Here is a 16,093-nt window from a genome sequence, read left to right on the forward strand (position 1 = left end):
GTGTCTGCCCCAACACACAAGTTTCTCCTCAATAAAGTGCTGTGCTTTGTTTTTGTTTTGTTTTGTTTTGTTTTAGATGTTTAAGCAAACACTGAGCTAAGTCTATAGGATTTTCTATGGGAAAGCTGAGATGCTTTGGGCTGAAGTATTGATCTTGTGGAAGGCCTCTTGGTGGTCCCTAAGGATGGTGGTCAAATAGTGAGCTCCAGAGAGAAGAATGCGGTGGCTGGGTGGAAATTTTCTTCTAGTCCACATTTAGGTGTTTATAATTATCTATAAAATCGCCAGAGAATTGGGTATCTGGTGATATGATCTTGCTGCTTGTAACAGAGAAAAAGCTACAGCATTCTTCATCTCCTATGAAAGATTTCTAAAAACTTAATATTTATAGAGTGGGATCCCCTGGTCAACAGATTTAGTGGTCATGCTGATCATTTAATGTTTCCATAGTTAGACTTGCAGTTAGCAATTTATCTGCATGGATTATGAAAAATAGCTAGTAGTGTAGAGAAAGGTGTATTTGATCACATCATTCTAGATGAAATACTCAATTTTTAATTTTTCTGGTAATTGCCATTATTGGCAGGATTACTGTTGACCAGACAGCACATGTCCTCTGATCTCAAATAACTGGTCTGAGTGAGCTTTTCTTGAGAGACACAAATGATTTAAGTGGGAAATTGTATTTTTGAACTTGTTTGGAATTATTAAAACAATGGACCCCAATACAACTGACTTTTTAATCTTTTGGATTCAATAGACGTCTGTGGTTCATGAGAAAAAACCCCAAGAAGGAAAGCCAAAGGAGCATACAGAGGTAAATGATTATCATTAGGACATGATATTATAAGATTATATTTTCCCTGTAGTGTACTTAAAATCTCTTATCTTTTGAGACACACTTGTCAATTACTGAAATGTTTTATCAGCTAAAATGGTGCCATCATGTGGCTATAGGAGTGTTCACAATTTACTCAAGTGATTTCTTGCTTATGGGGAGGTAGAATTTGTGCCATTTCAAATTTTATACCTAAAATGAAGTTTTTGTCACATTTACATTACTCTAATTCAAATTCATATGATTCAAAGCCACAGGCAGCACAACTATTATGAGCAATTTTATTCTGTGAAGAAAAGTATCAGTATCATGTTTAAAACTACCATCAAGTTAAAAATGTTTTTGCATGTGTGTGTGTGTACATGTGTGTGCTTTCAGCCAAAAAATCTACCCAAGCATGCATCAGATAAAGGAGGCAAGCATGCTCACAGTGAAAAAGCAGTTTCCAAATCAAATGAGCAGCTGACATCAGAAAAATCAACAGAACCAAAGGTAAATAAAGCAGGTTGATAGATACAAAGACACTCACATCAACCAGATAATAAGATATAGTTCCCTTATTCACACTGAGGTGTATAGTTGAATCTCTGGGGCTGAATATAGTTTGTATTGTAATGACTTGATGCTATTATTTTTTGGTTTTGGAAATGGCCTTGTAGAAACTTGGGTTCCCAAACAGTAAACTTTGAATTGTAGCTTCCTCCTGGACCCACTGAAACCTGGGCTAGGAGAATACAGGTGCCCTGTATTATCTGCTTCTTTTTTGTTTGTTGTCTGTTTGCTTGAGACGTCTTACTATGTTGCCCAAGCTAGCCATGAACTCCTGGGTTCAAGTGATCCTCCTGCCTTTAGCTTCCCAGGTAGCTGGGCCTTCAAGCATGTTCCATCATACCCAGCCTTATATACTTCTTTATATGGAAGTCTTGAAGTGTTTTCAGTCTTGTTGTATAAGAGATGAACTTATAGAGCTAAAAATCAGGAATTTACTCCATAATTTTATATTTAATGGAGAATAAATATCTAGGAGAAAAAAAATTGTTCATTATCAGCCCTTGGAAGATAATAACTAGGCCTATTTTGTAATATATTTTACCTTAGACTTTACAAATTTGTGACTTCCCAGTTAAATGTAGCCACATGTGTAATTGTTTTTAGTTAGTTACCAATAATAAAGTCAGGATATTTTGCCTAAAATCTCAGTTGCTAACTTCTCTTGAAGAATTGGAGTATCTAGCTAGCAACAGGGGACTCACATAGCAAAAGTCAACTAGAGCCATTCTACCTGGTACAAATACGTGGGGGCACACATAGCCGGTGTAATGACATCTGCCTGTTTGTGTGACCTGCATAGAGTCTGGAGGCCTTGAGGCCAACTCTTTGTGATTCTAAGTACTGCACCAGGTGCAGTAAAGCTAGTAAACAGTCTTCTCTCATGATTTCCAGTAGGAAAAATTGACAGGTAATAGTGACATTTGAAATTCATGATCCTGGTAATAGTCAAAGATACTTAGCCCTGTCAATTTTTTTCCTCACTCTCAGACCAAATCACAAGACACTGTTTCTGCTGGTGGAGAGAGTGCTATTGCTGGTGTAGCTGCAACAACTATCAAACCAGATGACAAGGTGAGCACACATAAGTAAACATAAAAGGTAGGCCTCTGTGCTTATCAGGTTTCTTTTATAAGAAACATATGTTCAGATAACTTATCACTCTATCCAACTGAATGTTGTTTATGTTAAGTTTTATGAAGAATAACATGCATTTAGGGATATAAAGCAAACAAGGTGCTAAAATGATTTTAAAATTCATATAGTCAATAAGTGTATTTAGCACCTGCCATAAATAGGGACCTGTATCAATGCCAAGGAAATTAAAATGTGAGTTGACTCAGATCCTGCCTTCCAAATTTATGGATATGAAATAAAAAGCAAATAAAATTTCCATGAGAATTTGAATACCCATTACTCTCAGCTTTCACTGTTGATACCAGTTACCTTGATGCTAGTAATCACAGTCATGACATCAACGTGAATTGACAAGGGATGTTTCCAAAGAGGACATGGCAGTCTTCCTGAGGAGAAAACTTATGTGTTGTGCTGGCTGGTTCCTGGCAATCCTTCCTCAGGGCCCTTGAACAACTTCAGAATCTAGTCCAGGAATATGAGATGTGTAGTAGTTTACCTTTTCTACCCAGAACAGAACAATCAGTTTAAAGGACCTGTAGTCATTTTGAAGCCACAAGTAAGCAACTGAAGCAACAATGAGAAGACGGAAAATAAAATAGAAAAAAAGTAGTATGTATTTATTTATATTCCTGCTTTACTGGTGGGCTAAATAGAAGGGAAGTCATGGGAAAGGATGGTATATCTCTCTGGATGTTTTCTTTCTCAGATTTTGGGGAAAACGTCACATTATTTTTATCCAAATTCATTCAGATCTTTGAAGGAGTTAAGGCAAAAATTACAAAAATTTGTAAATGGCAATATCCATCTTGATTATTCTTTCCTTGCAATAGGTCTCTTGTTTACGCCCTTGAGACCCCCACCCTGACCCCAGGAATACATATTACTGCCTTAAACCAATGAGAAGTGCTTAAATGAAACAGGTTGAAAAGTGATTTAAGGCAGAAAATTAAGATATTTTAGAATGCATTTTAAGATGCAGTAAAAGTTTGAAGTTTTATCCTGGTGTTATCAGGGAACACTAAACAATAAAACCAGGTGAAGCTTGTGTGGAATTATGTTACACACTGATTTGGCTGAAACTTGCAACCCAGTCATTTCACTTTTCTTTGCCCCTGATTCTTCCCTCACTAAATAAGGTTGATAAGATCTGCCTTCTTATTTTAGTACATTCTATGCTTGAAGTACTATGGTTGGCTCTGTAGAACATGCCCATTGAGGTTTGGGGAGAAGATAGTATACCTAGTCTTCAGTTCAGGGAAAATTAAGAAAGGCCCCTACAGAGAGCTGTTTGATGATGAAAGGAATTGTTTTTAGTTAGTTGCCAATAATTAAAGTTAGGATATTTTACCTAAAATCTCAATTTCTAACTTCTCTTAAAGAATCGGAGTATCTGACTCAGGCATTCACAAGAACTTTGTGAGGGTAGATCCCACTTGAGTTAGGCATGGAAAACATCTAGGACTGCAGTCTTGCAAACCCTTCCATGTGTGTTGGAAGTTTAAGATATATTCTGTGCACAAAACACATTCTAGTGTGATGAAGCAGGAGGGGAGTGGTGGGCCTATAAAATCATAAAAACAGGTTAGGGCTGCCATGGAGAATGCCAAGGTGAGTTTATATGTAGAAATAGGAAGGTAGAAGGTTGGTAAAGGGGTGCTTTAATAGTCCTGGTAATTCATAGGTCAGCCTAACTTAGAGCTGCTATAGAATAAGAGACTGGGGAGTTAGACAAGAGGCATTGCAGAGATAAAATCTCCAGGTTTTAGGAAACAGTGAGCCAAAGTGGACAAAGGCAAAGTCGGATCTAAGATATCCTAAGATAGTCAAGTCTGATTAAACTAAGTTGGCAGAAGAGGTGCCAGGACACAAAATTGAAGGAGGTGCTCACTGTCAGGTTAGCCCAGGAGCAGGGTCAGCACCTGAGAGTACCCCCTTGCATAGTAAGCAGGAACCTTGCAATTCTGTCCCTGGGTCCCTGGTTATCTTTGACAGGTATACAGAAATCAGAAGGGTTGGGTGGAGAAAGAGAGAGAGAGAGGGGGGAAGGAGGAGGAGGAAATTAGGGGAGAGAATATGAGTGCATATGTGCATGAGGTGGTAGTTGAATCACAGAAATGGTTTCAATTTGGAAGGTGTTTCAATTGTCTAGACTCTGACACCCACCGTGGTCCCCATAGTATTTTTAGCATCCCAATCACAGAAATCATTTATTTATCTCTTAATTATATAACAAATACTTACACAGTGATTTGCAAGGGCCCAACACTGATTTTCATACTTTACATATGTTATCTAATCCCCATAACCCCTGAGATATTATCCCACTTCACCCAAGAGAATACCAAAAGACAGAAGGAGTAGTGACTTCCCAAGTCTCAAGCAACCATGCAAATCATGATTGGTAGGCAAAGCCAAGTACCTGGAGCCCATGCTCCTCACCTGTGCTCTGCCACTGGAATTAAGATACCTTCAAATGAGACACCGTCACCTATTGTCTTAAACCCAACAACTTCACCCATTTAGTTGCTGCCAGGCCCAGAAAGTGTTTGAAGCCTGGTGCTAGAGAATGGTTTGAGGTAAGATCGCCAGCACAGCACAGAACAGGAACATGTACAATGTGTGCAGTTGGGGGCAAAGCAGAGGTGACAGAGAACAAAGGACATAAACACTGAGTAGAATAAGGATGGTGCTGGGTTATGGCAACTATGATTGATGAGAGTCACAAGGATGCTTCCCAGGATCAAACTTGAGAGATTACGTCTAGATAAAGTCACCTAGGCTGCAGATTGGGAAATTACTGAAAGTCTTTGAGAGAGGAACTACAGAAATGGTGAGAGTGAGAGAAACTCATTGTGGGGAAATTTGAGTGATGAGATATTAGCAGGGGATATAGAGGTCTTCATATGGGGTCAGAGCTGTGGTGAAGACCCTGAGAGTCATAGCTAGATGTGACAGCCTACAGAAAGAATCCAGTGGTATTGCAAAAACTGGCAATTGGCCTTAGAAGAGGTATCCGGGAGAAAGAGACAGACACTCCTGGATTCAAACCTTGATTTTGTCTCTTACTATGTAACCTGAGGAGAGCGACTAAACAAGGTTAATGTTATTTAAAGAGTTCTGAAAAAGTATATAACACATACAAAATAACATGTGACAGGTGCAGAGCAGATGCTGAGTACATGATCGATGCTATTAATGTTGCAATGAATTCATCTTAAAGTATAGAATAGTATTGAGTTTTATAAAGATATGTGAAAAGGAGTTTTAATGTCTTTCTAAATTCCCACCAGAAAAAAGAAAAGAAATTATTAACAGCAGCTGTAGCAGTTGAATCCAAACCCGAAAAGCTATCTGAAAAGGTATGGCGGTTGTGTGCACTTCTAGATTACATGTCCAGCCTCTGCTCTGTATTTATCTCAATCTGATTTCTTGTGGGCAAACAATATGAGAGGAGCAACTTAAAGGACCATTTTAATGAATTATTTTAAACAAATATGACTAGGCTGTCTTCATGACTTTCACAGCTAATTGTGTTGTAACATTTTATATTATAATACTCTACTTTGCAAATGCTAGTTTCATTTCATGGAGTTCATGTTCTAATTTCCCTCCTGTAAATATATCTTATTTAACCAGATGTATCACTAAAGAATATAAAGCATTTCTTTGTTCTGAAGTCCGCCCCCCCCCACAAAAAAAAAAAAATTAGCCCAAAGCTAACAGGCCTTAATTTTTTTTTACACATATCAAGATCAGGTGGGTCTTAAAATTTTTGTGTGAATATCATAGTTTCAGGGGAAAAAAAAGCAAGCATTTTAAGCAATCCTTTTTAATCTAAGTTAAATAGTAAAGAGTCTTTCCCCAGACTTTTCTTTTCCCCTTCAAATTTGGATTATTGTTCATATTGAGTTATTTCAACCTCAAAAATAAGATGAAAGCTCCCTTTCATTTGTTATATTGATTTAAACCCATGTAGATAGAATATAGAACTGTCAGTTCTTATAACTTTTTTTAAGAGAGAGAGAGAGAGAAGAGAGAGAGAGAAATTTTTTTTAATATTTATTTCTCAGTTTTCAGTGGACACAACATCTTTTATTTTTATGTGGTGCTAAGGATCGAACCCAGCGCCCCACTCATCCCAGGCAAGCGTGTTACCACTTGAGCCACATCCCCAGCCCTCTTATAACTTTTAACATGTATTTCAGGTGATTTCTCTTTTGTAGACAGTTAGGGGTAAGCAAGTGAATAAAACACACATACACACATATACACACACACAAATGAATGAATGAATGAAAGAATACAGGGAAATCTATTTTTGAGAGAGATTCTATTTGAAAGGAGTGCTATCTAGAGATTTTGCAGGGGTTCTTTGTATAAAACTCTGCCAAAAAAATTGATAAGCAATAAATACCATGTTGTTATAGCAGCATTGTCATAATTCTTTGTTTTGTTGTTTTTATTTTTCTTTTATAACTGTCAGTTCACTGGGTTGGAGCTTTAATAAACTTGTACATTTATTCATGTAGTTACTGCCCTTTGAAATTGTTAAAATTGTGTTTCTTATCTGAATGTAGCTTTTTATCTTGCCAATACAGAATTTGTATTTGAAGATACAAATAAATAATAAGATCATATTTAAAACTATTTTAGCATTTGAAGAACTTTTAGTGTTTGATATTTTCTTAGAATGAGTAAGCATTTTTGTAGTTAAAAAATCAAGACTGAAATATGTTTAACAAATAACATTTAAATATCTATTTTTTTCATTTCCAGTCAGGCATGGATGCTGCTTTGGATGATTTAATAGACACTTTAGGAGAACCAGAAGAAACTAATGACGATAATACAACATATACTGGACCAGAAGTTTTGGTATGATCTGATATCTGTAGAAGTTCATATTCAATGGATAGGAGATCAAATAAGTCAGCAAATGCAAGAAAACACCTAGTATTCTGTTGCTTGGTAGAAGCAGGATGATGTTGCTATCAATAATTGCAACCAAAAATTAGTGTTGGGGATGGAATGGTTTGTCCTGTGATAAACACACAAATAAGTTGCTTCAGTAAATATTTGTACTAAGACTTGACACTGAAACATAGACCATTGGGTCTGAAAGTCTCATTTTCTATCCTCAAGATTTAAGTCCAGTGGACTGGAACTCATTTTCATGCCCAGTTATTTCCAATCCTACATCTTGAACTTACTTTGTTCATCCAATTCCTAATTCTTAAAAAAGCAATAACATTATGTATTTCTTGGTATTGAAAAAGATATGACACAGACTATATAAAAGTATTTTCAACAGATATAATGAAGAATTAGTTTCTAGAGTTTATAAAGAATAAAAAGAGTGAGAAAAAGTCAAGCCAACAGAAACTTAGGATAAGTGTGATTAGACAATGAACAAGTAAAATAAGTCTCCCTAATAATTCAAGAAAATTACATTAAAACACATAAAAACAACATTTGCATTATCAGATTGGCAAATGCATTAAAGTCTGACAACTTGCCCATATCTGGTGGGTATGAAGATACATCTCTCCTAAATCAGAGTCCACCTCCAGAGTGATTCTTTAGGGGTATAGCTTTGCCCATGAATACAAAAATTACAAAGAATGACAAGAACTGGTGAAACTTTTGGAAAGAACTTTGTTCATCATAGGACAGGATAATGCTCTATAGTGGTAAAAAAGGATTATGTATGTATCATCATGGATACATTATGAATTTGTAATTTTAAATAAAAGGAATGCAGAATGGCATACAGAATATACCACCATTTATATAACATTTGAAAATATTCATAGTAATCCTATGTATTACTTATGAATATGTACATATGTAATAATTTTTAAAAATATGTTCAACATTAAATATATGGAGATGATAAAGTTCAAAGTTGTGGATATCTCTGGGTAATAAGGGTATTGGATTACAGAGATCCAAACAGGAGATATCCACTGTATTTGTAATTTTGTTTCTTAGACATTAGATAAGAAATAGATATTGAATATGAACAATAATACATTTTGTTTAATATAAAGTTCAACTTTAGCATGGTATTTTGAATAGTTTCTAGTATTACATATGACTTAAGATAATCGAATACTTTTGTAAACTTAGAACTCCTAATCTGTGAAGTATTAGATTTTTTTGTTTAATTTAATTAAGTAATTAATTTTTTATACTGGGGATTGAATCAAGGGGTTCTTTACCACTGATTCACATCCCCATCCCTTTTTTATTTATTTATTTTTTGAGACAATATCTCATTAAGTTGCTTAGGGCCCCACTAAATTGGTGAGGCTGACTTTGAATTTGTGATCCTCCTGGTTCAGCCTCCTGAGCTGCTGGGATCACAGCTGTATGCTACCATGCCTGGCTTAAGTATTAAATTCTTAATGATTTATATTACATCTCATAGTTCCATAAATGAATAATGCAATAGTACTTTGGTTTCAGAACATGCACATAACATTCTCAGCTTATTAATTGCATAATATCTCTATCTTTGTGGTTTTATTCCAGGATCAAATGACTTCTAGGTATATTGAAGAGTTGGGTAAAAGAGAAATCACAATTCCTCCAAAATACAGGGAACTTTTGGCTGTAAGTTTATTAATCATTTATTTATTCATTCATTTATTTATGTTTAATCATTTATTTATTTATTTCATTGTTTCCTTTTTGGAATATAATTTCATGTTGATATCTTCAGAGGTTTTACAAGTTAGAAAATATAATGAGGCATTTGAATTGACATTATTAAGAAGCTCACTTTATGTGATAGTTTGCTGGAGTTGCCAAAGAAAGTACCACAGACTGGGTGGCTTAAACAACAGAAAGTTTTTGTCTTACCATTCTAGTGTTGGAAGTACAGAATCAAGGTTCCTCCTGAAGGCTGTGAATGGCTTGTGGATGGCCATCTTATTTAGGAGTCTCTTCTATCATCTTCCTTCCATGCAAATCTTGAGTTCCAAATTTCCCCTTTTCATAAGGACACTAGTCATACTGGATTAGGGCCTACCTTAATGACCTCGCCCTTACTTGATTGCTTCTATGAAGACCCTGTCTCCAAATAAGGTCTAATTCTGTTGGAACTAGACATTAAGACTTTAGTGTCTGGCTTTGGGGAGGCACAATTTAGTTTATCACAAACTGAGAATACATCTTGACAATCATGAGGATTAATTTTGCCTTCTCAACCTCATCAAATTAATCCATGTCTGTTTCAGAAAAAAGAAGGGATCACAGAGCCTCCTCCAGACTCTTTGGTGAGTTTACATAAATGTCTTCTAAGATGTAAATCAATATTATTTATGCCTTTGGTTGGGGGGAATAGGACTATCAATTCTATAATTGGAAATCACGACTGATCTAAATCAGATAATGGTATCTGTTTAGAGTAAGAGGGTGGGTGCAGGGTGGTGTCCATGGTTCATTTCATGGGTAGTTTCTTTGAAGGGAAGAGAATGGAGCCAAGAAGATATTAGGATAAAATAAACATTACGTGTCAATAAAATGACTGTGTCCCACCATGAAATTGCTTTAGAGCAGAGGAAGAGAATAATAATACTTACTGAGCATCTATTCTCTCAAATATGGGCTTTGATAAAAGTTATTTCATTGGTGTATCTCATAAAGTAGCAAAGGAGTGCAGTGGTAAATTCTTCCTTCACTTGGTGTGTAATCCCCTCCTCCCTGCAATGGCTCCCAGCATTGTTGCTGACCCTGTCTTGTTTCTTCAGAAACCTATGGGGCCTGATGATGCCATAGATGCCTTGTCTTCTGACTTTACCTGTTCTCCTACAGCTGATGAAAAGAAAACTGAGAAAGAGGTATTGCTTTTAGTTCTCTTAAGGAGAACATGATAGAAACTCTCTTGAATTCAGAAGAACAACTTTTTTTGTTCTGGTTATTATAATTTAATTTCCCTTAACTATAATTTGACCTTTTGTATTTTATTTTTCAGAAATCTGCAGGAGATGTTTTAAAAGCTCAATCAGTGGGGGTAATCAGAAGTGCTGTTCCACCTAAGGAGAAGAAAAGAAAGTTGGAGGAGGTATCAGTAATTATTCCTTGGAAAAGAACCTTGGCCCACTGACAGTGGTTGCTTCCCTGAGTCTGATCTTGCATTACCCATGATCAGGAATATGTTCCCTCCCCTGGGCCTATGTGGCATAGTGAAGTCAATGATGGAAAGATTGATCATGTACAGGCAAGCCTGTATCTCTATAGGACCTTATCAATGATTTTAGCACAGTTATGATCTAAGACCATTTGACCACAACACATAGAAGGGAAAAACCAGAGAAATTAGGTTCTTGGAACATAAGATCTTAAGTACAATTTCCTAGAAGAGTTCAAGCCTTGTTGGATCATTAGAGGGATGTCACTGGCAGCTGTTTCTGACCACCTTTCTTCACTACAGTCAACCATGTCTTAATCTAACAAAATCTGCATGGGGATCCTGCAGCCCTGAGCTGAATGAGAAAACCGGTCACATGTATAAGCAGCCCGGATAATGCTGAGGACAGTTTCTGTCAGAGCTGTTTCTGTTTCTCTCCTCCTAGAGGGGACAGTTTATTTTTATCTAACCGACTGGGGGAACAGTGGTGAGTGCCACACCCTGAAAGTGGGAGTTCCTACTAGGATGAGCCATTGTGCCTTTTGAGAAGAAGGCAGCAGCAGGGGCATTTTCAAGTTTCTCTGCTTTCCACCCTGCTATTTTGTTGAAGGATAGGGCTGCAAGGAGCCATTTTTAGAAAAAGAAAAAACAGAGCAGTGAAAGTTTACTTCTTGCATTTTTATTTTGATAAGAGTATTTTATGATATTATAGTTATTACTGCAGTCACACTTCTAACTTGTAAAGTAAGGGTCGAAGTGTACCCGAGAGAGCGCTATTACTATAAGAACGTGTCTTAGCCCCAGTTTTCATTCATTGGTAAGTTCTTTTTCCTTTCTTTCTTTGCTTAGGTTTCAAATAAAATTATCTCTAAAAGACTTCCCCAATCCACAATGCATCTTATACATTTAAGATGTGTATTTCACAAAGAAGTAAATGCATTGTTTGTACTCTGGGGAAGTTCGTTTTCTCTCTCTCTCTCTCTCTCTCTCTCTCTCTCTCTCTCTCTCTCTCTCTCTCTCTCTCTCTCTCTTTCAAACCAGAATTTTTTATTTCCAACAGGATGCCATGAGCGATCAAGCATTTGAGGCTCTGTCAGCTTCACTGGGCACCCGGAAGTCAGAACCCGAACTCGACCTTAGCACCATTAAGGAAATTAATGAGGTACTGACCTTGCAGCTCATATAAAAGCATATTAGTCTGCAGGTTCTAAAACTGAATGCCTCTCATGTGTTTAGAATTTTTGGAGGGGGTGTATTTTACAAGGGATTAAAATGAACTACTGGGGCTGGGGATATGGCTCAAGCGGTAGCGCGCTCGCCTGGCATGTGTGCGGCCCGGGTTCGATCCTCAGCACCACATACAAACAAAGATGTTGTGTCTGCCGAGAACTAAAAAATAAATATTAAAAAAATTCTCTCTCTCTCTCTCTCTCTCTCTCTCTCTCTTTAAAAAAATACGAACTACTTTCCATTCTGCTTTACTTTCAAATATGGTTAATTTAGATATTTATTGTTGATAGTTAGCAATCAAGAGAAATGTTTCTCTGTCTTTTAAATAGTATAGAATTTACTATTTTAAATGAACACTAATCTCTTTTGCCAAAACTTACATGGCACCTGACTAAACAAGATAGCAGGAGGCAGTGGCCTGGTGAGGAAAGAGGTTTGTTTGCTTTGATGAAAATTGCTCAGTTGTATTTTCAGAGGAATGCTGGGCATTTCTCTCTACGAGGAGAATAAACACTATAAAAGGATAGGAAGATCCTTTTTATATAATCATGGAGAAAGCAATTGAAAGTTATCTCAAGTTAGAATAAAATAAAGAATATTACTCAGCCTCAAAGAAGAATGAAATTATGGCATTTGCAGGAAAATGGATGGATCTGGAGAATACCATGCTAAGCAAAATAAGCTAATCCCCGAAAAAACAAAGGCCAAATGTTTTCTCTGCTATGCGGATGCTGGGGGGGGGGGAGGGGGGACCTGCGGATTTAGGCAGTGGGGAATGAAGGGAATGAAGGGAATGGAAGCAGGTATGGGGTAGGAAGGATTGTAGAATGTATTAAACATTATTAAACATTATTACTCTGTGTACAACCAGAAGAATGAGAAGTAGTACTCTGAAAACAAGGAAGGAAGAGAATCTATATATTTAAAAAGACTTAAAAGACTAAAAGACATAATTTTTTTTTTAAATTGATAAGACTTAGCTTAACTTAGTTTTATTAACCAAGTGTATACAAGAAATGCAGATAGATGATTAGCATAAACATCAGAGTGTCAGAGAAGGAAGGGTTTCTGACTAGGATGGGCAAATGGTGGGATTTCTAGTGTGATTGAGAGTTTCACCATTTTACAAGGTGGTGTCACAAAGTTATCACCTTAAAACAATGCATTCTAGACTTGTGCAGGGTTTAAAAAAAATTTTCTGTCACTCTGTTTTGCACTAAAGCAGTTCAAAAAAGAAAAATAAAAATAAAAACAAAGCCACAATTATTAATTGGAGCTTCGGCACATTTAGAGCACTATGCCAATTCCTGTGCATCTCACCAGCCTCCAAGACCTTAACGAGCCTTCTGAGCCAAAGCAAGCTTGTATTTGGTATAGAAAAGTTTTGATATCAAATTGCAGTTGTTGGCCTGTAATCCCAGCAGCTTAGGAGGCTAAAATAGGAGGATCACAAGTTCCAAGCCAACCTCAGCAATTTAACAAGACCCTTAGCAACTTAGCAATATGAGAAAGGACTGGGGATGTGGCTCAGTGGTTGAGCACCCCTGGGTTCAGTCCCTGGTACCAAAAAAATAAATAAATAAAAACTAAAAATAAATAAATGACAATTTTTGTAGAAATTTTCAACTTGGTTTTTAAGGGGAAAAGAGAGTTCCCTGTGTTTGACAAGGCAGTGTCCTGTGGGAGATAGAGACACAACCTGGGATCCTCCTCCTCAGGAGCTCCACCCTATCTGCTTAGAAGGGGAGCTGAGGAGTGTGTTGTCACAGTGCCTGGCCTCTGATGTCACTTCCTGTTCTGAGTCACCAAGGGAGTGGAGTCCCCCTAACTCTCAGGAACTCTCCTGGGTTGGGGACAGCGTGGTCCAGGATGGGCCAATTTCTAACTTCGACTTTCTTGGAGGGCTCACCAGCCACAGTGTGGCAGGATAAGTGTTATGAAAGTGAACATAAGGGAGCAGGAGAAGTAGTCCCTGTCCTCCAGGACCAAGTAATGTATCTGGAAGACAGGAAACTGATTACTACACTACAGAAGATGCACGTTGTTTGGATTAGTCAGACACAAACCTGTTGTCACAAGGAAAGGGTGGTCTTGCAGAATGCTGGGGGAGTTGGGAGGCTGGGTGGAGTCATGGTTCCACCACCTGTAGGCTGTGGCCAGAAGTGAATGCACTTTCACCTCAGGCTTTTTACAGATCATTAGATTGATTTAATAAGACAAGAAATGTGGGCGGGAAAGCATAAACATAATATAAATTCTAGCACCAAAAGAGTCTTGCAGTGACTAAAACTAGATATAAAAAAATGTAATTCATAAGGCAGAGTGAGTGACTAGTACAGGGATACAAATGAATGTATTCAGTTTTCTCTAGAAAATCTTGGGGCAGCAGAAAGCTAAAATTCCAGTGAGAACAACTCTTCTTTTCTACTCTTATGACATACTAGTTTTCCTTTTCACTCATATCCAAAACAAATATTTCCTAAGAAGATCTTTCAATCCTCTAGATACTTCAGCTGAGTTTGTAGTACTTAATACAGATACTTTGCAGTAGTCTGATGTTATGCTGAGGCTCCTGAAGGTAGCTACTGTCCACTGCCACTCCAGCACGTTCCGCAGTAGACAGCTCTCTGTGGAAAGTACATAATACCTCAGAGACAGGGACTAGGCCTCCCTGGTATTCTTATAACACAAATCAGACGTGTGTTTATTCTACATCAGTACCTAGTTACAAATCTCCCCCATTTTTACATGTGGTTATCTAGTCCATTGTTATTTCAGTTCAATAGACTTTTTTGTTGTTTTTTCCTGTGCCTATTTGGTACAAACCACAGTATAGTCATTCAAGAATATGAAGATCAAAGATGAAAAGAAAGTATCTAGTTGTGTGTATAACTCTCACTGTCCACAGCCTAGAGCAGTCTTGCTACACAGGGGCCCCTTGATCAAGTTCATGCAGGTTGTTATGGCCAGAGACCTCACTAATCCCTGAATTTGAGGGTACCACTGTATAATAGAGTTTTCTCCATATGCTACAGCAAAATAAAACTGGAACTGTTAAAAGAAATAGCAATAATTTTTTTTAAAACTTTCATAATTTAAAAATGTTATCTAAAGAATAATAAAATTATAAAAACTTTAAAGCTTAGAATAGAGCCTGGCTCATTAAAAGTGCTTGAAAATTAAAGACTAATCAATTAATGGAAAACTACACTGAGATGTAGAAGGGGGCACTGGAGTGAGTTGGAATTTGCTCAGTGAATTTCCCTCTTGTTTTGTGAACTAAATTCATGCCTTGATACAGATATAAAAATTATGACTTGTTGTGGAATGTTAGACTTCTTACCAGAAGATTAAGCTGCAAATGTTATGTCCTAGAAGTCGGTCTCCTGTAGAGCTATACTTTTATTTCTAGTACAGTTAGTTCTTTATAGGTCAGTAATGGCATGATGTCTTAGTGTTATTGAAGGAAGTTATTTTTAAAAAGTTAAAACCAATTATTCATGAGTTGGCAGAGATTTGGGATTGGATGTTTCTCTCAATTCTGAACTAAGTTTAGAGGTTTAGGATGAGAATTGATTTGTGCCCTCTCCTCTTCCCTTCCTTGCCTCATCGAGTAAGACAGATGAAGTTTATTAAAATAATTGCAGCTAACTTTGGCACTGCACTTAAACTGTCCAAGGATCTTTTCTTTACTCTTCTGTGGTGAGCCTTCAAGTCAGGGAGCTATGTAAGGATTATAGCAGCACATTTTACAGCTGAAGAAGGCAAACCAGAGAGAGGCTAGGTGGCTTTCTCAAGTCACAGAGCCTAAGAGCAGAGCAACGTGCTCCAGGATGCCTGGCTGTGTTGTGTTCACTGTCACCCTACTGCCTTGCTCATTACTGCTCACCAGAGCTCATGCTTTTTCTGATTTGGTGCTTTGGTAAATATACAAAGCAATGTCATCTCATTTTACACACATCATCTAGCTTCTTCTTTTTGTCTCTCTTTGGTCATCAGGCAAAAGCTAAAGAAGAAAAACAAGAGAAGTGTGGTGAGGATGACGAAACAGTCCCAACTGGATACAGATTAAAGCCAGTCACGGTAAAATTTTAGCTGCAGTGCTAAAAATTAAAGCAGCCGTATACTTCTCCTGCCTTTGTATCATGTTCCCGTGTGTCCCTACCCTTGACACCAAGGAAACTTATGTTCAAGTTCAGATCTGG

At 37.3% G+C, this 16,093-nt stretch overlaps 1 protein-coding gene across 11 annotated transcripts in view; it reads left to right on the top strand.

The window, feature by feature from the left end:
* Cast (calpastatin) overlaps positions 1-16,093 on the top strand; it is a 108,928-nt gene that overhangs the window by 67,978 nt on the left and 24,857 nt on the right. For 10 of the 11 annotated variants that reach the window (XM_005326144.5, XM_013358985.4, XM_013358987.4 and 7 more), the window contains 11 exons: positions 761-817; positions 1,217-1,330; positions 2,378-2,461; positions 5,815-5,883; positions 7,301-7,399; positions 9,059-9,139; positions 9,766-9,804; positions 10,279-10,368; positions 10,503-10,592; positions 11,719-11,820; positions 15,888-15,971. In XM_005326144.5, the coding sequence (XP_005326201.1) occupies positions 761-817; positions 1,217-1,330; positions 2,378-2,461; positions 5,815-5,883; positions 7,301-7,399; positions 9,059-9,139; positions 9,766-9,804; positions 10,279-10,368; positions 10,503-10,592; positions 11,719-11,820; positions 15,888-15,971 (909 nt within the window). The remainder of the gene's footprint in view (positions 1-760; positions 818-1,216; positions 1,331-2,377; positions 2,462-5,814; positions 5,884-7,300; positions 7,400-9,058; positions 9,140-9,765; positions 9,805-10,278; positions 10,369-10,502; positions 10,593-11,718; positions 11,821-15,887; positions 15,972-16,093) is intronic. The other variant, XM_021726895.3, reaches the window with a different exon arrangement.

The sequence above is a fragment of the Ictidomys tridecemlineatus genome, chromosome 1 (genome assembly GCF_052094955.1).
Source record: "Ictidomys tridecemlineatus isolate mIctTri1 chromosome 1, mIctTri1.hap1, whole genome shotgun sequence".
Lineage (NCBI taxonomy): Eukaryota > Metazoa > Chordata > Mammalia > Rodentia > Sciuridae > Ictidomys > Ictidomys tridecemlineatus.